This window comes from Pleurodeles waltl, chromosome 1_2, assembly GCF_031143425.1.
Source record: "Pleurodeles waltl isolate 20211129_DDA chromosome 1_2, aPleWal1.hap1.20221129, whole genome shotgun sequence".
NCBI classification, from domain to species: Eukaryota; Metazoa; Chordata; class Amphibia; order Caudata; family Salamandridae; genus Pleurodeles; species Pleurodeles waltl.
This window is the reverse complement of record NC_090437.1, coordinates 290,482,641-290,505,758: the sequence shown is the minus strand read 5'-3', so window position 1 is coordinate 290,505,758 and position 23,118 is coordinate 290,482,641. Positions and strand designations below refer to the sequence as shown.

Genomic DNA, 23,118 nt, shown 5'->3' with positions numbered 1-23,118 from the left:
TTCCCATCCCCAAACTGCAAGATCTGGGACTTATAACATTTTGCCAACTTTGTGCATGTAGAACCGACAAAATATTCACAGTTGAAGCTTTGTGGTTTTTGGCGTTATTTCTAATTCATACTTCCAAAATTCAAATCTCTTGATGGATTAATTGTTTTTTGTAGTTTGGTGTCATTTTAATTATTAAAATATTTTCTATTTTTTGTAATTGGTTTGGTATTTTTCTTGTGTCGTATTTTCTTTTTATTGCTTTTTGAATACTGCATAAATACTTTATCCATAGCCTCTAAGTTAAGCCTGACTGCTTTGTGCCAAGCTACCAGAGGGGTAAGCACAGGCTTATGTATTGACTCTGGTAGTTCACCTTGACAAGGACTGAGATTAGTATTTGAGTACAGTTCTCAATCCTTCCCCCAATTAAAATTTTATTACAGTAAGCATTTGTTTTAATACTTTAGAAGAACTACATAAAATAATGTATCTTTTGATTTTGCTGTATGTTTTCTAGTACTAACTATTAATTTTCCAGATCTACAAAGCATTTGTTTAAAACATTATGGAGAGGGGATTAGGACACATGGGTTTGCCACTTATAATAAGTGCCACAATGTTTTGTAGATTTCATAAATCATGGGGATGGTGGGAAATGTGAAGGGTCTAGATGGGAAATTAAATGAAAGTGTCTTGGCTGTTCCACCAGCTTCCCACTTTAATGCAATCAGTGTTTAAGGAAGAGCATAAGTTGTTGTCACTTCATACAGTTGCAAATTATGATACTCTTTCTTAAATCCTTACATTTTCCTTAGATAATATGATGCCTTTATGCTGGTGTGGATACACAGCAAGACTAGCTGTTGTGCCTAAAGCTTTTGTAATAAGTTGCCAGATAGCTGGATATGTTTGTTCATTGTGTACCTCTTATTTTGATTTAGTTTTTATATGAATTGTGCTTTGTACAGTTACACAAATTATATATTTTGTAACAACACTATGGGCCTCATTATTACCCTGGCAGTCTTAAGACCACCAGGTCCGCGGTGGTGGTCAGACCGCCACAAATGTGGCGGTCTGACAGCCACATTACGACTGCGGCACTTGCGCAACGGTCAGACCGTTAGCACAATCAGTTCTCCTCCTCTGGAGGGGCTGGCTGTGCTGGCAGTCCTAATCCCTGGGGTGCCCTGGGGATTACGAGTCCCTTCTCTGCCAATTACATGGTGGTAGCCCCACAATGTAAAGGCTGGTGGAGACAGGGTACAGGGTGCACCAGGGTGGCCCCTTTGCGATTTTCACTGTCTGCTTTTTGAAAATCACAACAGGTGCTGGTGCACCCTACGCACTACAACATTGCTGCCAGCTCTATTATGAGCCGACGTCAATGCTGTAGGCTGTTTCCCACTAGCCTAATGGGCGGAAACTCTGTTTCCACCTGCTGACCTAGCGGGAAACTCTTAATTGGGCCTGCGGGAAGGGGACCACACTGGTGGTAACCTGACGGTGAGAGTTTGGCAGATGGCCTTTTCCTGCTGCCAAACTCATATTGACCCCCTATATGTGTGTAAGAAAGTGCCTGTTTTTGTATGGTCACCTCCCAAATGTTTGGAAGATGCTGCTGGTTTTTTACTCTGAAGTGCACTGGGCCCTACTGACCAGGCCCCAGTGCATGTGCCCTGACTCCTCAAATGTGTATGTGCAACTGTCTAATCCCAGAGAAGCATATTTTACTTACCTATAAGCCCTTAGTATATGGTACCAAGTGTATCCAGGGCTAGTAAGTTAAATGTCAAATTTTAAATGTTACTAGTGGACTGAAGCACTTACTGTACCACCACTACAGTGAAAAGGTGCAAACATGGCTCAAGGTCTGCCACTACAGCCTATTCGGGCAGATTTTAAACTGCCAACCCAACATGGCAAAATAAACTTTGTTCTCAAGTTAAAACCTTCCTTTTAATACTTTTAAGTCACCCCTAGTGAAGACCTCAGTAGCCCACAAGGCATGGGGTGCTAAATAGTAAAAAAAAAAAGATCTGTTCCTTTTGTGTTTGACATGTCCTGACACTGAAAACTCAAAATTGTTGCTTTCACAGTAGCAAGACTTGTACTGCCACCGCCAAGACCAATCTCCATGAAGGAATGCAGGCCATCGCCGAATGGATGAAGAACAGCTGCATTAAACTGAATTGACTGAGGTGCTCATCTTTGGCTCCACCCCCTCTGCATGGGATGCCTCCTGGTGGCCTGCCACACTGGGAACCGCACCGACTCCCACCAACCAGGCACGCAACCTGGGATTCATCCTGTACTCTTCACTATCTATGACCCAGCAAGTCAACGTCATCTCCTCCTCCTGCACCCTCCGCATGCTTCGGAAGATCTACAAATGGATCCCCACTGAAACCTGAAGAACAGTCACCCAAGCCCTCGTAAGCAGAAAACTGGACTACGGCAATGCCCTTTACGTGGGAACCATGGCCAGACTCCAGAAAAGACTACAACCGCATCCAGAACGCCTCTGCATGTCTCATCCTGGACATCCCCCACCACAGCCCACCTGAGAGACCTGCATTGGCTCCCAGTCAACAAAAGAATCACCTTCAAATTCCTCACCCTCGCTCACAAGGCACTGCACAACACTGGACCAGAATACCTCAACAGATGGCTCTCCTTTGACACCCCGACCCGACAGCTTCTCTCCACCGACCTTGCCCTCGCCACCGTCCCACGCATTTGCAGAACAACCACCAGTGACAGATCATTCTCGCACCTCGCCGCCAAGATGTGGAATACTCTTCCCACTCACCTGCGTCAGACCAAGGACCTCCTAACCTTCAGGAGACATCTCAAGACATGGCTGTTCGAGCAGTAGCAGCCCTCCCCCCCAGTGCCAGTGAGACCCTCACGGGTGAGTAGTGCGCTTTACAAATTCCCTGATTGATTGATTGACTCATATTGAGTTACACTACCTCATGCGCGTTTACCCATTTGGTACCACCAAAACCAAACATAGCATTCCAAGGTATCAAGTTGTTGGATTGAACCCGACTTAATGATGGAATCAGATTTAAAGTAACTTTTAATGAAGAGGTGACTTTAGAAAGTCCCCCTTTCCTTGCCCCAAACCTCTAGTAGCTGCTTATGTTTAACTGCAGCAGTTGTCACCAGAGGCAGCCTTCTGCCCTCCTGCTAATAGATGTGAAGTGCTCCCAGGAGTGGAACAAATAATCTGCTGGAGGTAGGAGGGTTGCCCCATGGGAATTGTAACCCCATTGACTCTGAAATCCTCCCCACCCACAAACTCAAAATTGCCATAAAGTGGCACCTCTAGCTCCAGCTTCAGAACACTTGAAGACCCAGAAAGAACAGAAGGACTGAACCCACTGACCCTGTGCACCCCAGAAAAAAAGGTTGCACCAGGGAAGACCATACATACTGTATCTACTGGACCAAGATTGGACTTCAGAAAAAGTAAAGGCTGCTCCTAATGTTGATCCCATGGAGAGAGACCCCCCCAGGGGCTGGATTTGCTCCCACTTGTGCGAAGGACCAGTGAGTGGACTCCAAGTGCTACTTGGCTAGCCTCCTGTTAAGCTTCAGGAACTCAAAAGGTCAAGAATCCCTGCACCTGCAAAGTGCCCAGCTGATCCTTTTGCCCTGGACTTGCCCTGACTTCGCTGGTGTAGCAGAGAGATCAAGCCCTAGTCCCCAAGATGTCCCTCTCAAGTCCTGGACACTTTGCTAGTGCTAGAGCGCAGTTCTTCTTGCCACAGGACTGCAATTTGTGAGTCAAACCTAAAGATATTTGTTTTGAACACAGAGTCCGGGGCTCATAGACTATCACTTCTTGCCAGTTTGTGCACAGCTTGAGCACTATTCAGAACCAAGGCTTTCATTGGACATCTGGACTTCACCGATCTATTGATGTCAAACCCATGGCTGGAGCCCAACTGCAGAGGACCCCACCGGTCTGATCCTCAATGACCAAAAGAACCAAAAAAGTTTCAACTTGCAAAGATAAAATCTTGACCAGGACCAACCCGGCAACCAGCACGACCTGAAACTTTGACTTTCCCCAGACCATTATATATGAGGCCCATAGACTATCACTTATAGTAAAAAGCAGTGGTTTACAAACTTTCTAAATCTTTTCCATACTTTTTGGAGTGGCAAACAGAGATTTATGAAATTTATGAAAGTCTTTAGAAAATCAAAACACCTGTTTCCCCCTTTAAATGTCTGTGATTTTGGTGTCTATTTGTTTGTAAATTGCAGTGGGGGTTTTATTGTGTTGTGTTGCTTATTTATTAATAGTTTTGATACTGATAAATGCTTTGCCCTTGTTTTCCTTTGAGTTAAGCCTGACTGGGCCATGTTTGCTATAAAGAAACCTAACTAGACCTTATACAGAATAGAGACATTGTTACTTGGTTAGGTCTCACAATCACTTCAACTAATAATCCACTTTCTCACAATGTGCAAATAAAGCAAAGCCATTAACCATTAAGAAACCAAGCACAGTCTTTTAGGTGCTACGTATTTGCAGAATTTAGGTGTAATGTGGCTATAGAATGCTTGTTTTTAGTTTGATGGTGAAATACATGCATAAAGAATTTCATTTAGAAATTGTTTCACTCAGCCATATTCTCTAACAGAATTCTAAAGTATGCATTTACACTGAACTGAACTTACATGATGAGGAAAATTAGGATGAGGATCAGTAAAGGAGTAGTGAGTGTGACTATACCAGAATTTGTTACTAGATTAAAACGTCTGCAGTTAGGTATTTTTGTATGGTCTTTATTTATACATTCTACATTTTTGTGTTTTGATTATTGTAGCTTATATGTTCAACAATCTCCTGTATCTTGCTCTCCATATAGTTGTGCAGTTCTCAAATAGGCATGTTTCCCTGTAGCCTTCTTTCTTGTCACTCTGTCAGTGGACTCAATATTATTATATGCCCCTGATCTGTTATGCATATAACTTTGATGTCCCCCTGTATCTGGTTTGTGCTAAAGAAAATTAATCAATAAATAATTACACATAAAACATTAACATAATAAAGAAATAGCCCACTCTGAGCTCGAGGTATCTTTAAAATCTTACACCCCAAAACACATCTCAATTTTGCACTCACAGGCAGGGTTGGAATGGGGATGGTGTTAAACCTTAAGTTCGTGAGGTGATGTGTCCCCAGATAATGTACAAATCGACACATCAAAAACACAGTTCAGTCTCACAGGAGTTCTGGCTCACCCCAAAATCGACTTTTATATAGGATATCTTCTCATAGTACATAATAGAAACTGTAGATTCATAGTGGTGTGAGCAAACAAATTGCAATTTCAACAAATCAGAACTTTGGATTATTGAGTAGCCTTACCACCTAAGCACTATCCTACTACACACATTTTTATTCAGTCCCCTGCTTGCTAATGTCATCTTGAGATGTTTTATCAAACTAGTAAAAAACAACCGTTAACCATTGTAAATGAATGCAATACTGCGAGCAGTCAGGAGAAACCTTGAGAAATCTGCTTTAACAGCTCATAGTCAAATTGTTTCAAATGCAATGACATCATAGAAATTCACCCAAGTAAACTTGGGTGTAGATTACTATTCTGTGCATTGTTCATGATGCACAAATAATATTAAACTCAAAAATTTCTAGACAGATAAGGTGCTGGACAAGGACATACATCTAGTTCACGACAAGTTACAACAGAATTCCTCATGAAATTATCTAACATTTTTGTTTTTATTATTTATATTCTGTTTGCTCTACACTACTAATTTGTTCTGCATATCTGTTTTCCCATTTACCTTCATGTGCTTCTTTGCTTTATTGTTTTGCAGGATACTCCACCTCCTGGAACCTATGACGTTCATGAATCCTTTGAGAGGTCCCAGGGTAAACGTCAGTATATGCCGCCCCGTACCACACAGGCCAAAAGAAAGCAAAACTCATTCCTGAGTGCAGCGCCTCGGGATTTTTATCTTGTTGGTGATGTTGACATTCCAGGTAAGGGCCTCAAACACTTCAGCAGCATCACCACATTACTGGAAACATTGGATCATCTGTATAAAGGTTTGTTTTTTAGTTGTTTGGTAATCTGGTATGTCATGTTATATCCTTGTCACTTTTCATAACCTTGATTCTGAAATGTCTTCACCCTTTTACTGACAGTTTTGATAACAATTCTCCTTCAGTAGATGTGACAATTTCTTGTAGTGATAAATTGGGTCATTGGTTGACTGTGGTGTGAGCCCTGATCAAGTAGCAATCACAATCCTTATCATGGTAAGGCACAAAGAACCCCAAATTAACCTGTGCTTGCCCCATGTAACTTAGCACAGAGCAGTCAGGCTTAACTTAGAGGGAATGTGTAAAGTATTTGTGCAACACTTCTAACAGTAAAACTGGGAAAACACCACACAAAACGATCCCACACCAGGTTAGAAAAACAGAGCAGGTTTTAATAAATATAACACCACCAAAATGACAAAAATTCAATCGGTAGAATCAAAGATATATAGGGGCCCAGTTAGGCCCTCTGAACCTTAATCCTGGGTTTGGACCTGCATCAAAGATGCTTCTCACAGCCAAGGTCATGCCTTGGTCCCAAGATGCAGCGGGGCTGCGATTCGAGGTCCTGTGTCGTCGTCAAGGATCGCATCGACAGGGCTTGCAGTGCGAAGTCTGGTGTCGAGGATGGGGCGTGCAATTGGGGAGATGCACTGGTTCTGAGGAGCTTGCAAAACTGTGATGCTGAATTCAGCATCCTTGTTAAGGGGGCCAGTCATGAGAAATGGGAAGGCCCACACCGGGGATGTGCCACACAGTGGTGGTTCCCTTGCAACAACCGCTGAGATGCGATGCAGGTTGTTGCAACAGCTCTAATACACACAGCAGTGGTGATGCCTCTGTTCTGCTCCGGTTTGTCCCTCCCAGCAGAGTAAATGCATTGATTGCTGTGGATCCTCATGCTGGCAGAAGTCCTTAGGCCCACTTCCAGGGGTCGTGGACTGGGGTGGGGCCACTTGGCAGGGTAAACTCATAGATGGCAGAGTCCAGGTGCTGTATCAATGGTATGTTTGAAACCTGTTATGCCTCTGAGGTTTCAGGTGGAGACCAGCCAACTAGCCCTTCAAGAGGTGCAGGTCCATTCCTTTCCACCCATAGAAAGAGGGCAGCAGGTCAGGAAAACAAAGAGGGCAGCAGAGTCCAGCAGGGAGTCGTCCTACAGAGTGGCAGTCCCTCAGCCGCACAGCAGTCCTTCTTCCTGGCAGAGTATCACAGTTCCAGAAGTGCAGTGAAGTGGTGGTTTCTGAGGTCCTTCTTTTATACACAGTTGTGCCTTTGAAGTGGGGAGAAGCATCTAGAGGTATGCCTTTGAAGAGCACAGATGCCCTGCCTTCCTGGCTCTAGCTCCAGACTAATTCAGGGTATATTCAGCCCTTTGTATGGAGACAGGACACAGACTATTCAGGTGTAAGTGGGGCTGGGCCCAGCTCCTGCTTCACATCCTGCCAGTGATGGCCCATCTAGCCATCCCTAAGCTTCCATTCAGTGTGGCTGTCTAGAAGGAATACACAAAGCCCAACTGCCAACTATACCCAGTCATGTGACCAGAGACAGACTGCAGGCACCAAATGGCTAAGACAAGAAAATGCCAACTTTCTAAAAGGGGCACTTTCAGAATTGCCATTTAAAATCCAACTTCACCATAAGTTAAGATTTTAAATTGTGGTTCCAGAGACACCAAACATGAAGAGACCATCTCTTTCCATTTGGAAATTAGACTTATAAAATGTGTAAGGTAACTCCATAGGTATTCTATGGGAGAGATCAGCCTTGTAGTTGTACAAATTTAAGAGTATTTCACTACCAGGACATGTCTACACCCCACTAGTCACCTTTAACCAGGAGGTGGAACCCACCACTCTATGAAGCATTGAGTTGAGTGAGCTTATGGGGGGTACATCCAGGGTTCATATGTACATATGTTTATCCAATCTTGTCCAACTACATGTCCAACTTTTTAAAAACATTTCACCCTTCCCTCTGGGCTGTCCAGGGCCTACCCTAGGGGTGACTTATATGTATTAAAAAGGAATATTTCGGCCCGGCAAAATGTTTATTTTGCCTGGTCGACATGTCAGTATAAAACTGGCCACATGGGCTCTGCAGTCTTAGGCCTGAGACATGTTTAAAGGGCTACTTAAGTGGGTGGCACAATCGATGCTGCAGGACCAGTAGTAGCATTTAATTTACTGTGTCTGGACACATGTAGTGCACTTTACTAGAGCCTTATATATAAATTAGAGGTGCCAATTGGGTAGATGCAATGCTACCACGTTTTAAGCAGCGAGCACAAGCACTTTAGCGGTGGTTAGTAGTGGTAAAGTGTGCAGTCCTAAAAGCCAGCAAATAACGAAGTTAGCAAAAACAGGAAGTCTGAAGGCAGAAAGGTTGGTCTCTAACACTACTTATACAGAGCCCTCTTACCAGGTGTCTCAAGAATGCAGCCAGCTCAGTGTACACCTATCAGAAGTGCATGAGAGGCTAACACTTTTTTACAGGTTTGGTACTGGTACATACTCAAAAAGCAGAAAGTATATCCCCATAATTCACAGACTAAAACTCACTGAGTCTTGAATGACCATTAATGACTATAGATCAATTAATTCAGGCTAATTACTATCTGACATCTGATCTAATACTCACAAGTTGGTAAGTCTCTTTTGTTCTCTCCGCATAGCATTTTTTTGATTGACAATTCAGTTCAGTTAAGGAAAACATATTATGTTAAATCTTCATATAAAAAATTGTGACTGGCTATCTTTTCGGTTTTAGATGAGCATCCCAAAATGCACCTGTCAACATAGTCCATTTAAGTGTGTACTTAAAACAATAACATAAAATGTAAAAAATGACTTTGTGAAAAGAAGCAATGATGGGTCTTAAACTCAATGCACATAACAGGGGCTTACGTGATAATATCATGGGGTATTATGGTATACTGGGCACATCTACACGTGCTTTGCTGAGGGACGTTATAACATAAACAGTTTGAGGAAGGGCTCTACCTCCCTTACACCTATGATTTCCCATATCCTCACAGTGGGATTTATGCCAGAGATTTACTCCCCAACGTTCCTTTTAATGTTTACACCAGATAGGTTCTATCACAAAATCTATCTTATGTTTTTTAATGCAGTCTAAATAAAGGAATTATGCAGAGCCAGGTGTTTTTACTCAAGCGTCCTTTCCTTTCCCTCAATTCTCACCATTGAAAAGCCACATCTCCCTAACACATTACAAGTGACAATCAATTTGATAGAGAGGAACCAAGTCAAAGGTTCCATGCATTATTAATAACATTACTTATATCAGGCATGTGTACAGAACAGACTTGCACTTTGTAATCACAGAGCGTGTTTGACGCACTGCATTCAGAGCTACCAAGTGGCCTGAGAGGAACCAGGAAATGGTTCCATTAGGTGTTGCTATTTTGTTTGGGTGTGCGGACTAGTTCTCCGATACCCAGTGTTCTGAGTGAGTCACATGTGTTACAAGCACTCGTTCACAGTCAGATTACTTAAAACCAGGCAAGCGGGGCAAAACAGTTAACATTCAGGCCTCAGTGAGGCACTTTCAGCTTAATTTGCAAAGACGAGACCTTGATGCAGTAAGTACTGCACAGCCAATACATTTCCTCAGTGCAGGACAACACTTTTCCTGCTCTGCCTTTACTTACATACACACAGTGTGACGACAGGCTCGCCTTACCACCAGAGAACCTATGATGCAACATTCTTGTTTTTTAAATGTAGTAATTTCTTAAATGCATGTATTGTATTGTGTAGTATATCTGTTGCAATTGAGTGCCCGACTATTTTAGTAAATTTGCTCACATAAACACTTTATGAAGTATCCCTACATACCTGCATGGGCTAGAAACACTGCAAGATGTTTTTAAGCAAAATGCATGATGTCCCATACCTATCATACTGGTGTGAAGCATTTTGTTTCACATGAATGTGCCATATAATATGGTAAATTAATTGTCTCCATACATGTGACAGGTATCACAGAATATAGTACCAAGTAGGTGAAAAGTATATTTGTGCATGCAGATTGTGTGAAGTCGCAACACTTTGCTGGTATTGGATAGTCTAACTAGGAGTGGTGTAAAGGGAGTGTAATCTGATGAAAGCAAGGCAAATGTGGCTTTTTAATTCACAGTAAAACCCCTCCAACTCCATCATTTGGTGTATACCATTCAATGCTTCCATGTATCTCACAGGAAGCAGTATGCCCACCTCTGCAGTGAAACAGGAAGCACCCTATTATGAAGCATGCCACCAAGGGGTAAGCATGGTGGGTGAGGGTTATACAAAAAAAGCCTTGAGCTTTTTCTTCCTGTAGGAGGGTTAGCACCCACTACAGAGTAGGGCTCTAGTTTTTTTCAATGAGGTAGAGTAATGAATTCAGCACCAATCAGGAAGTGAAAGCATTTGGAACAAATGGTACCCAGTGATTTCACCTTCCCATCTGTCAGCTCACATCTGATCCAGGGGCATCATAGATGGGTGCTGGAAGTGATGGGTGCCTAAGCAGAAGCAATTCTGCATTGGCCCTCACCTTTTAAAAAAACTCTCCTGTGCAAGCACAGGAGATTCCTTTTAAATCCCTGTGCCTCCTCCCACCCCCAGGATCAGGCATAGGCCGAGAGTTACACTGATAAAGGCCCTAATCTGTCAGCTGCACTGAAGGAGTTCTATGGACAGTGGCAATCAGATAGGTATACAGGAGACAAGTATATCTTAGAAGCCTTGGCCTCAAATTATTCTTTTTCAAAAATGTGTACAGGCAGTCCAATCCCACGTATTTGAACGTCTTCTTTAAATCCATCATCAGAAGTGCCAACAGGCTTTCTAGTTGGGCTTTGTTCCCAGCTGGTTCCCAATGCAAAGGTTTTTATTGGTTGTAGAGTTTATGGCTTGGCCCCCTATTGGTTCCCCCAACTATAGTTTCTCTGGTTGTAGGGCTTAGATCTTTATTCCTCATTGGCTCCTAGGTTAGGGTTTTTATTGGTTGTAGGGCTTAGGGCTTTGTACCCTGCTGACTCCTAGGACTAGGGTTTTTATTGGGTATAAGGCTTAGGGCCTTGTTCCTTATTGGCTTGTAGAGCTAGGTTTTCTATTAGTTGCAGAGGCTTATGGCTTGACCTCCTGTTGGTTCCCAGACCTGGGGTGTCTAATCATTAGGGCTTAATTGCTTGACTTCATTTTGGGTCCTAGGGCACGGGTTCCCATTAATCCAGGTCATCTGATCATTTGTGTTATTTAACCCTTTGAGTGCTAGGGATGTGATTGTCTTGTCTTCAGCACCATTGGATCTGGCTGCGCTGAGGTTGAGATCATCTTGTCCTTATCACTTAAATGGTTACACCTAGGACTTAAAGCATACAGCCAAGGTGTCCAGGTGAAGGGTGTCAGGTTAAAGGTGCTGTCTGTTTGGGCCTGTAGGGGCCTGGAAACTGCCTATGGCCAGAACCTCTGCCTCTTCCTCTTAAGTACTATAGGCAAGCAACTTCTCATTTACAGAGCGTATGTCTACCATTTACTCTAAAGCCCAACTATCCTAAATCCCTGTGTCCATCCTCCTCCTCCCATACTACACTACTCACCCCCCTCAAAGCATCATGATATGAAGAGGAAAGAAACACAACTGAAATGCTTACTCTTCAACATAACATCCATGAACAGAAATCAGTTCAACATTTTTATCCATTTTCAGAAACCACAACAGACCTCATCTTCATCACAGAAGTCGAATACTCTGTGTGAATACATCGCACCTACATGCCAAAGAGACACTGCATCAGAATCTTGCATCATCAAGAAAAATTGTTTTGGCAAAATTGGAGGGGACCTAATATCAACCATAATAAGTCTCTAAAAATAACACACATCGAAAACCACACCATGTGCTGCTGTGAATCCTTCATGATAAGATGTTATTCAACTACAACTATCACTTCCTTCTTCCTCTTAATATGCAGACCACCACCCAGCAATGCAAATCTTAAAGATGTGTTACTAGATAAAGTGACTAATACTCCCCTTAACCTGTCACACGTATACATTCTAGGACATCTTAGCATATGGTTTAAGAAGAAGATTGTAACCACAGCTCTCACATGCATCCTTGAGGCCTTCAACCTCCAACAAATTGTGTCTCGCCTGGCTCACTCTGCTGGGCACAGTCTTCTGGATGTCATATTTGCCCTCTGGGGACAGGCCACAGTAAAAGACAACTCCCTCATAAGCTGGAGCGACAGCAACACATCATCTTCAAGATCAAAACAATCATCAGGAACAATTCAAAGACACCAAAAACCAACAACAACAAATTATCATACAGACAGTGGAAATGACTACAACTCCACAAACTGAATCTCCTTCTCAAAATAACTCCAATAAATATGCAACTTCAAGATATCTACTTCTTCTACAGCGTGATCTCGACTTAATTCGCAATTTTCTATACCAGTAAATACCTCATCCAAGTCTACCCACAAAAAGAACACTATGAGAATTAATGATGTCATCAAAAGAATGAAACTTCAATTCAAGTAGAGGTCAGCAGGGGATGAAGAAGGCAATATCACTCCACACCACTATAGCATAGCCTACAGAAGATCCATCAGAAGCACAGAAAGACAACACTACTCTACAAGCATAACTAAAGTCAACTACCATTTTAAGGGACTCCACAGGATTCTAGCAGAATTCTGCAATCTAGAGTGCAAAAATACAGAAACAGCTCAATTACAAGACTTCTGCAATTAAAATATTCATATTTTTAAATCCCTCTCAGAGAAAGATTTGATTAATATTATTATTGGTGGCAGACCATCAGGATCACCTTCAGATCTAACACCTCTGAAAACCTTTAAAGATGTTCTTTTCAAAACCTGTGCAGGGGAGGTAGCTAGATACTTACTCAACAAGTATCCTAAATGTATTCCTACCCGAGCTGAACAGACTTCTTCGACTTAAAATAAATACAAATACTATAAAATGGATTGCTTCTTACCTCAGAGACAAAGTGTAGATTACCTGCACGATTCACTTCAGCTCCTTACACCCAACACTGGCGTTCCCTCATGGGTCAATCATATCCCCTTTCCTATTCAACATCTACCTAATGCCCTTACAAACTAATTGAATCATTTAACCTCACCTGTCACAATATGCATATCAGCAAATCATTCTAAAAATGGAAGGTCCAGAACAGCTGCCTTGATTCCATAAACCGAAGGATGATGAGTAACCAGTTAAAGCTGAATATTTCAAAGACACAAATCACAACCTTTGGACAATGGCAAAAAAAAAAAGACATCCTACTACTATAAGGCCCAAGGAACTCAAATCTCTACTAATAACATCTAGAGGAATCAGAAACCACTGGATAACCACTGATTCAGACCTATCCTTAATACCACAACAACAACATCAACAAGCGCAGCTTCTGCACAATGAAAACATTATGTCACGTCTTCCCATATCTTGGATACCAAAAAAACTACAAGCTATCCTCACCCTCATAATCTCCAAGCTTGATTAAGTGAACAGCCTATATCTCGGCACACCCAGATTCATCATCTGTCAAAATACAACTAGTACAAACTTTTGCCACAGACTCCTTCTATGCCTTCACCAAAGAGAAAGCATGACTTCAATCACTCCACTGGCTACCTATAACTAGAAGGATCATGTAGACTTCACTCTGCATCATCCATGGAGCCTTCCAGGGAAAAGGATCACTAAACTTACAAGTTAAATTCAAGCACTACAAACAAAATAGGACATGTACTAAAAATGCAATTTTGCATTTCTTAAATAGCAACTTCATAGAAATTGCTATTTAGGAAATGCAAAAAGCTATGTACAAAGATACTGATTTCCTAATAGTGAGTCCTTCAAAGTAGGAATCACTATTAGGAGATCGCAAGTAAGAAGTCCTATGCTATTTGAGACAATGGGCTGATTTAGCATTTCCCAAATAGCGATTTCCTATTAGGAAAATGCTATTTGGGAAATGCAAAACCAAGGATGGCGCACTTTAAAAAAGCATTTTGGGGTGCTTTCTTAAAAGTTGTACATTGTTACCATCGACTTGAAGTCGATGGTAATTGCATTTCCTAAATGCTCATTTTGCATTTAGGAAATGCTTTTACATGTTCCAAGAAACTGCAAATAGTAAATCCCTATTTGCGATTTCCTATTTAGGGAATCTCAAAATGAGATTTCTGCAAGGTAGTAAACACATTTGGCAATTCCCAAAGGTGTTTCTACATAGGAAAGGCTGTTCTTACATTTCTTAATGAGCCTAAATTGCGATTCGGCCTGTTAAGAAATACAAAAGGCCTTGGTACATCTGGCTCTATTCTCCAGTCTTGCACCACACATCATCATAACACCTTACAATAAGGAATTCGAAGGGGATACAGCTTTATCAGTGCAAGCTGACAAGCTCCATAACTCACTACCAGTCAAGAGTTGACCCATGGAGTAACATGTACATTCAGAAAACAATTTAAAACATGGCTATTCCCACCATAATTACATCATACCACACCCTGGAATTGAACCGATAAAGATTATCCCACCTTAAACTTCAGTTTACAGGTTACACTCCACAGACATGGAACAACCCAACCAGCACACTACTTTCTTAATCCAGGTGAACCAATGACTTTTTGCATTATATTGTAATGTCAATTCAGATAGCACCCTTCTTGTCCACAATAATATTAATACCATAACACTCAGCGGTCAGCTTGCACTCACGTGAGACATGTATGTGGGGTCTGTTGTCCATCACCCAATAGTGTACCAGCCAGTAAACCAGCCATCACCAAACAAGCATGGAATAACTGAAGCCATCTGTCACATGTTGCGGGCCAACCGGAGGATTCTAATCTAGTGTGCCAGTACAGGTCTGAACTAGCTACACACTATGGCCACTTCTTTACATCTCACAGTGATATTCAGACATGGGATGATAGTAATAAAGTTCATTCCAGCAAACCACCTTCACCGTTTCTCTCTCCTCTTCAACCATGCCTGCTCAGTTTGGGCAATCCAGTGCAATGACCAGATAAGTTGACTGTGACCATAAGAAATACCATAAAAGGACCTGCAGAGCTGCTGAAAGCTCCTAGCCCACTGAAAACCATAAACTGTGCATCTTTCTTTCACACCTCTTAATCCTCCAGTCTACTAAGCGCTCTGTCCTACAACATGATAACCACACCTCAGTTGCCATCACCTACAGCATCAGCAAAGGGTAAAAAAACAAAGCCAAAAACCTCCCAATCACACACCTTAAAAAACCCTACCAACCACACAACCCACAAGGCCAATGTAGGCAAGTGCTTCAGTAATACTTGGGGTAGCAAGCACTATATAAATGTGCAATGCAATACAATATACCCCTGTTTTGAAGTGCAACTTGTAAGCCTAGCCTCACATTCCTTTTGCTTACAACCACAATTGAAACCTGCTTACACGCTGAAGTCTGGACCACACTCTCAGGTATTCAAACAAGACATCAAAACGCACCACCACTGACGACACTTCAACAACCCAGACATCACAGAAGAAGTAAAGATCCATCTGACAGTCAGGAAGGCACTTAGAGGTCTCTGCAAAGATCAGAAAGTACACGAGAGATGCTGCAATACGATACTTTTCACTGCCTTTCGACTTTTTCTTTTGAATGGGAGTGGGAGAAACTCTCAAAGCGTCTGCATTCGTTTTTAGGGTCGAGCCTGCGTTGCATGCGCTCGCGCATACATATCGCAGAGAGATGCTTTAGTTATTAGAAAAGGGCTCGGAGCCCTGTCGACGTCACGTCAGTGTGTTTGATTGGTTCGTGGGCTTGCCTAGTAAAATCTGCTTGCTTTCATTAGTGGAAGGCATGCCCACGTCATGCCTTTTCCGGTGGTTAGCCGTCCTCGAGCGCAGCGACCAAGTACAGAAAACATGCGGGGCTCGCTGTTTTCTGTCAGATCGTGGACTACTTTTTCTCTATTTTCCTAGCGCGATTTCGCTTGGCAGAAGTCGAGCGCTTTACACAGTTAATTTCACTTTTTCTGGTTACGTGCATAAAAGCACTTACGCGATCAGCTCTAACATGAGCAAACGCGAGACCCGTTGCATTGCAAATGCTTGTTATCTACGGCAACGGGGGGTTGGCATTCCGTGAAAGCAGAAGAGGTGCATTTTACCATAGAAAATCACAGGGCTATTTTCATGATGAACTATGCAAAAAATGATTTGCACAGCAGACATTAAAGTACTGGAACTTTGTAAGGTCTAAAGAATATGTTTACCGTTCTGGCTAGGGCTATGTTTATCCAGTTTGGCTTTTCCTAAAATTTTCCTTTGACATTATATGGACACGTGTAGTGAGGGCTGCCCATATGTGCTTGAAATGAACTGATGTGCAGGCTCATTGAATTAATTGGACAAGCAATTGTGATTTATTACTAGCATATAAGAGCACTATAACGCTCGCCAAATGCCCACCAGTGCCCACAAGGCATTTCAAGCAAAGAGGGCTGGATGAAACAGCCCCCGCCACCAGCGTACCACTCTGGGGTGCACTGCTGTGAGCTGTGATAGCGTATCAAAGAACCTTGACATGTAGATATGCGTACCGCTACATTATTCCCCATCCCCCACCGATACAGTGTTGTGGTGAGGGGGCATGAACAGCATCATCAAAACATGCCACTGCAACCCCTCCAGGCTCAGCACTGTCAGGTGGTTCCCTGCCGCCAGCGGTGCAGAGCAAGCTTCCCATCAAAAACGGGGCCTACATTTTAGTTGCACATAGGGTGAGCCATGGTGCGAAAGAATGTGGAGCCTTACGGACTTTGAATTTGGTACACTAGATGGCACAAACCTGAATATACGGGTGCTGCTGAGGAAATGCTTGTGTCCGTAGAAAATGGTGCATCTGCATGCCCCGAATAAAGCAGCCACGCTCTGCCCGTGCAGCTTCCGTTGCAATGTGCAGCTGAAAGAACAACACTGTCCCACGGTGTGAACGACGGCTCCAGATCTCCCACACCTGTGCACGACCTGCAGGGTACCTTGGTAGAATATCTCGACATACTCCCAGCACGTGAAGTGGGGGTGAGATTCTCCACCTGGAAAGTAACACAATCATGTCTTTTCCAGAGGGAGATCCACCTCCCAGCTGAAGGTGGAGATGTGGCAGAGCTGAATGCTTTTTGGCTCAGCCTCTGCATTGTGCCATCCGCCGAGTAAGGCACAACTGTTAGTAGCTTCAATGCTGAACAGGTCCAAAAAGGAGCGAGAGACACACAACTCCCTCATTTGGAAGTTACCTAACACAAAACGCTCATAAATGCCCTTGACACTTATTGAATTATATTGCAATTGCATTTATAAAGAGTTTACTAATCTTGACGCGTTTTACGCCAGGCAGTACGCTGCTTTGAATCCCAGGGTTAGAGGTTAGACCAGTGTTATTAGTTACATTTGTTAATGGGATTAGTCTTGTGTGCTCAAGCACACCAGTCAATGCATTCACTCCAATTTCTTTGTAATATATTATTTTAATAGGAGTTCGATGTGCCCATTAGAGGAGGAGTGATGAAGGATCTGAGTTCGCGGAGGTGTTTGGTGGGATTAATAGATGAACTGGAGAAGGTTAAGAGTTGTTAGTTTGCATGAACAGAGCAACCCTACATTGCAGACACCCACACTTGTGCAATGGCTGATTCACTGTACAGCAGGGTGCACACAGCTCAGTATGCTAAAGGCTCTTTTGAAACAGGCCTATTTTGTCAACAATGTCAATTCCTTCACTTACACAATAGCCAGATGTAATACAGTCAATGCAACGCGCACCACTCACACTGCTCATGCGTTATGCCAATAGTCAGTGCCAAGTACACACTAGTCTGTTAGTGACATGAATCTGTGTAAGAAACAATTATTTTCTATTTTTTTTTAATATTGATCCCCAGAACCCATTTTCTGTGAGTTTGGTCTAAGGGAATGCTCGAAATCTGCTGTACAGTTTGAAGGAAACAGGATTGCTGGGTAATAATTACACCAGGTATTGCGCAGATAGCCTCATCGTTGGTTTAGCTGAGAATTATGGATGGGGATTGAATTGAATGTGGGAGTGTTGATTTGAGGCGGGAAGTAGATTCATTTGCTAGAGTGAGTGGAGGTGGAGTGATTGCTGGTGCATAACTTAACGGTTGGTGATATGAGATTCTTGAGGGGTAAACTGGAGATAGGAATGGGGCTTGAGGGGGTACTGGGATATTACTTAAAGGTAACAGTAAAGGGTGAAGCATTGTCAAGGAAGGAAGTTGTGGAGGGGTCCATACCGTAAGGAATTTCGATCGGGGTTTGGTGGGATAGTTTTCCATTGTCATTATGTTTCTAAATATGACGTATAATACACAGTTCATAAACTAATTGTCTGGTACGGAATTAGAATATGTCCACACAGTTGAGCTATCATTTTCACTCAAATATGGAAGGCATTCTTGCCTCGCTTTACCCCATACACTATGATGTATCTCTACTCAGTTAATGGCCCTTAGTGGCTAGGTTTCTAAATACAAAGTTCCAAAACACTGCCTGGCCTGGCAGCACGCACCTTATGTAAATACAGAAATATTGTATTCCTCTGGTGTTTGTGTCGCATTTTCTTAGTCCTTAGGAGGCCCAAAGCACTTTCTGTGTGGTCTGATGGCCTTATCTGTTTAACATTTAGTACCCCTGGCAAGGTCGCGGAGCACTCCCAGTTTGCATTGGGATTTCTGGGTGCCCTACGGAGGGCATGTTTTAAACTCTGTTCTTTTAGATTGATATTTGTTGGACATATTGGGTGAGGTGTGTGAGTTTTGACAAGCTGGTGCAAGCATGGTGCTTCGAGTGTCACTGCACAAAAGCATGGGGTTTGACCTTAAAGGGCAAAACTTGAATACATGGATGGAAGTCCTATACCTGCCGTGGCTAAATGGAAATGTTTTTAGATATAAGGGCATAACATTTGCTCTGCTACATGTGAATACTAGTGATAGTGCCATTGCTGCTCTTTAAGCAGCTTGGTGGCTTATTCAATGGATATGGCATGATATCTTTTCATATGTATTTCATTATATTTTTATTTTTTATTTTTCGGGGCACTTTGCCACTAGTTTTTGAATGCTTAGGGAGTTTGGTAGTAAGAGTGCAGAAAACAATCACACAAAGCTATGAAGCGTCTTGTCCATATACTGGGCAGAGGACGGGATCTTCCAGCTATCTCATAAAGTGCGTCTCTTGCACAGGATGGAAACAAATCAAGTTCAAACATGTGGAGATTTTTAATTGAATGGTCTTCCTCATACCATTTGCTTCTTGCCAGGTCTTCCTCCATGATATTTCTTTTTTGCTAGGAACAACAGCATTCACCTTGTCAGGACATTTCATGGAGAATCTTTGCCATGAATTATAAGACTTAATAGAGAAGTGGATATCTGACTTGGAGCGGTTGCTACCCTTTAATCTGTCCTGATGAAGGTCCATGTCAAATCATTTTGAGGGTTGAAACGTCAATGGTTTTGTGCATTGGTCAAACATCAATAATAGATATGAAACCTTTGGACATCAGTGGGTCTCTTGAAATTTAAAATTGCAGTTTTGACCACTGCATTCTGTATGTGTATACTTCATCACTTGATACCTTTTTTGCCCTTGCACTGCATCTACACCAGGAGCACCATTGTTTGCTTAATGTCAATGTGAAATTATGCTTTGCCCAGAACATAAGTCTGTATATGTTTATTTGTCTTTCATTTCATTCCAACTGTGGGGTTTGCTCAGGTGTTATGACTTGCCACCCCTAAGTTAGTACTGATCCTAAATGAATGCAAGAGAATTGATCCCTTTTTGATATTGCATCTCTTATCCCTCGTTCATAGGTACTCAGGGTTGCCCCTTAGTATTCACAATTTTAAAATAGCAACTAGGGCACACCAAAATGTATGAATTGTCAACACTGAATGGGTCATGTGGTCTAATATGCCCCCGTATTGATATCTCTAGTCACAATGACAAATAGAGCATGCCAGGGAAGCTAGAGTCATCCGTAAACCACAAGAGCTTCTTTTTTTTTTAAAAGTAGACCCTTCCATTTGCTGCTTGCATGTGTATCGGGTCTGAGGCAACATCTGATCTGCAGTGGAGGGGGTAATTCAGCCAGCATGGATCATACAGTGGCCCTCGTACAAGCAAGGGTAACATGCAAAGGTGAAGAACAAAAAAAACCAAGTAAGTTAAAGCAGAAGACCACTTGAACAGAAAAATAGAGACCAAAATTTACCTGTGAAGTTTCAAGAGGTTACAAACAGTAGTAGTAGTAAACTTCAAGTGGCTTCCGACATTTTCCAGATGGTAAGTAAGAAGTGGATTCGGATACTGGCCTAGGCGATAGGGTGAGAATCATATTGGCAGTTGAGGAGCAATTGAGGGAGGAATGCAAGTCCAGAGGTGCCAGGGATGGACTGTGGTGGCTCCTAGGTAAGCACAGATTTGGAGTTGATCTAACAGAGTACAGAGATATCTTAGAGAAGAGTGTGGCAGACCCATGTGAGTCTGTGTACTGCATTGCAGCCTTCATAGCTTGTAGAATGTTGCAAGATGCAGCAGGGCACTAAGAAAATATGCATAGGGAAGGATTACATTTCCTTTGGTGGAATGGAAAGGCAACCTTAATGAGTGACTTTGTCACCCATACAAGAGACCTCACCCACAAGAGTGATCATAATGAAGATCTGATTGAAGTTTGATCAGACTACCACCCTCGTTAATTATAAACTCATCAAATTGCAGCAGATATTAACAAAAACGTAAAATGTGATCATCCCCATAGAAAATGCACAGTTCCCCGAATAATTTATTAATGCAGTGGGAGGCCTTAACATAGAAAGTATTATTGCTGTAATTAAACAACAAAACACAAATGACTTAGAGCTCAAATGTATAAACGAAACTAAGAGCAGTAAACACTAGAATTTGGGGAATAGGTGAAAAAAGAGGAATGAAAGGAGAAGGTATGTCGTCTCTTGGACTTCAGGCCGAGAGGCTCTACAAATTCTGTACGTTTGGCTCAGCAATGCTAACAAGCATTGGCAAAGCCAACAGCTCTGCCATTGGCTGCTATCATTTTCACTTTGTCAATACTTGTTTTGTGATGGTTTTTAAAAAACTTTATTGTTAGGAATCAGCCCGGTCCTCGTCAGTCTTAAAAAAATAAATATTTTTTAATTAAAGAAACCTAACATTGCCACAGTAGTCCATGGCACTGATGGGAACTACGCTGTGTGAGGGTAAAGTGGCATCACTCACAGTAAAGGTAGCCTGTGGCTAAAGTCCCTGACCCATTCTTCCGACCTGTATGCTGTAGTGGACAGAAGAAAAATGCGAATGACATAGTAACAGACCAATGGATGAAAAGGTATAGTATACATGTAATTTTCGTAAAGCAAAAAGGTCTTGGCTATCGCAGCCAATCATGCCTGTGATGTGGGAAAAATGTGCAGGACAAATAGTTCGAGAAGTTTTCTGTAAGAATAATAATAAAAAACACAACGTGCTTGGTGCCTAATTCACTTCTTAATATATGTATATCCGGCCACTCAACTAAGTAGAATATTTGGAGAGATTACAAAAAGAGGGTTCATGGCTTTGACCAGAAGACGATTTTTTTTCTGACTTTATGAAGGGACGTAGTCCATAAAAAAAGACACATATTTCATGGAGAGAGGTGTGCGCTTGAAATCTTGTTGCAAAGACAGCTAAGGGCACTGGGCGACGGAAGGAAGTTACCAGATCCTAGGATGGCAGAGCCAATGAGACAAAACAGTTCAAGGGTGGCCAAAGGAACCTAGATGTTGACCCATGAAATGCCAACACTGAAGATGGTTGCCTAGTGAATGGTGAGAGGGATCTGGCAAATTGAATCCAGTGATTCAGTTGCCACTAAATGCCACCCACACCTACTTGTAATTTAATCAAACCCGCCTCAACACACCTGACTAAAAGACTCTCTACAACCGTTTAATTCCCATTCTTCTCCTCTTCTTTCTTGACCCATCTCCTCTAAATGTCATCTCGGTATTCACCGCTTAGTATGCTTTTGATTATCCCATAAATATGGTGAGTCCAGCAGGGAAATGCCTACATGGCATTCACTTATAGTCCCCCTTCCGAAGCGGGGGTTGGAAAACCTCTTTTCGCGTGTCGGACAAAGAATACTACCATCCAAACTCGGATCCAAGACAACCATTGGAAATGAGAAAACTTTAAGTCATAGGAATTTACCCTATGAAAGTGCAGAACATGCAAAAAAGGATGCTGTATATAGTGACCATGGCTGTCGCTTCAATGAGAACCCCATTTGTGTGATAGTTGGTATTTATGCGGTGATGTACTTTAGTGCACTGTGAAAGCTATAAGCAAGATCCTTCTAAATGGAAACCGATTAACTTAATTGAATGGTGATTGCTCAACAGTTCAGTCTTGAAAAAGGTATGTACTTTTCAGAATAGAAAATGCACCGCATTATCATTTTAAAATACAGATGAAATACAAGGTGACTTTTTGTAAAGTGGATTTACTTCTGCATGCTCAGCACGGTAGCAGAATTAAAATATGTCGGAGGCTATCCGCAGTGTGCCGGGTCGCATTCGCACAGTACCCGCCACGTCCGTAAATTAAGAAGTGCATTTTGGCAATTAAATCATCCTTGGAGAAAAGTATCCTATAATGAAAGAAAAATTCCAGAGGTGACATTGTATCTCAGCACGCTGTGCACTACCTAGTGAAACACAAAATACGTTTTTAATGCCTCCACAAAATACGTTTTTAATGCCTTTCTCTTCAAAAGATTAATCTACTGCCACAAAAAGTAACATCCTCAACACCAGGTTTGGATCACGAAGCTACAGAACAAATTTTAATTTCATGCTTTTGTTCATCTGGTGCAACGATTTACTTTAGGAG

General features: G+C 42.2%; 1 protein-coding gene across 1 annotated transcript in view; it reads left to right on the top strand.

Moving 5' to 3' along the window:
* The window catches only part of STPG2 (sperm tail PG-rich repeat containing 2), a 2,086,618-nt gene that overhangs the window by 951,072 nt on the left and 1,112,428 nt on the right, over nt 1-23,118 (top strand). Inside the window, exon 11 of the mRNA XM_069238264.1 lies at nt 5,857-6,022. Coding sequence (XP_069094365.1) covers nt 5,857-6,022 — 166 coding nt within the window. The remainder of the gene's footprint in view (nt 1-5,856; nt 6,023-23,118) is intronic.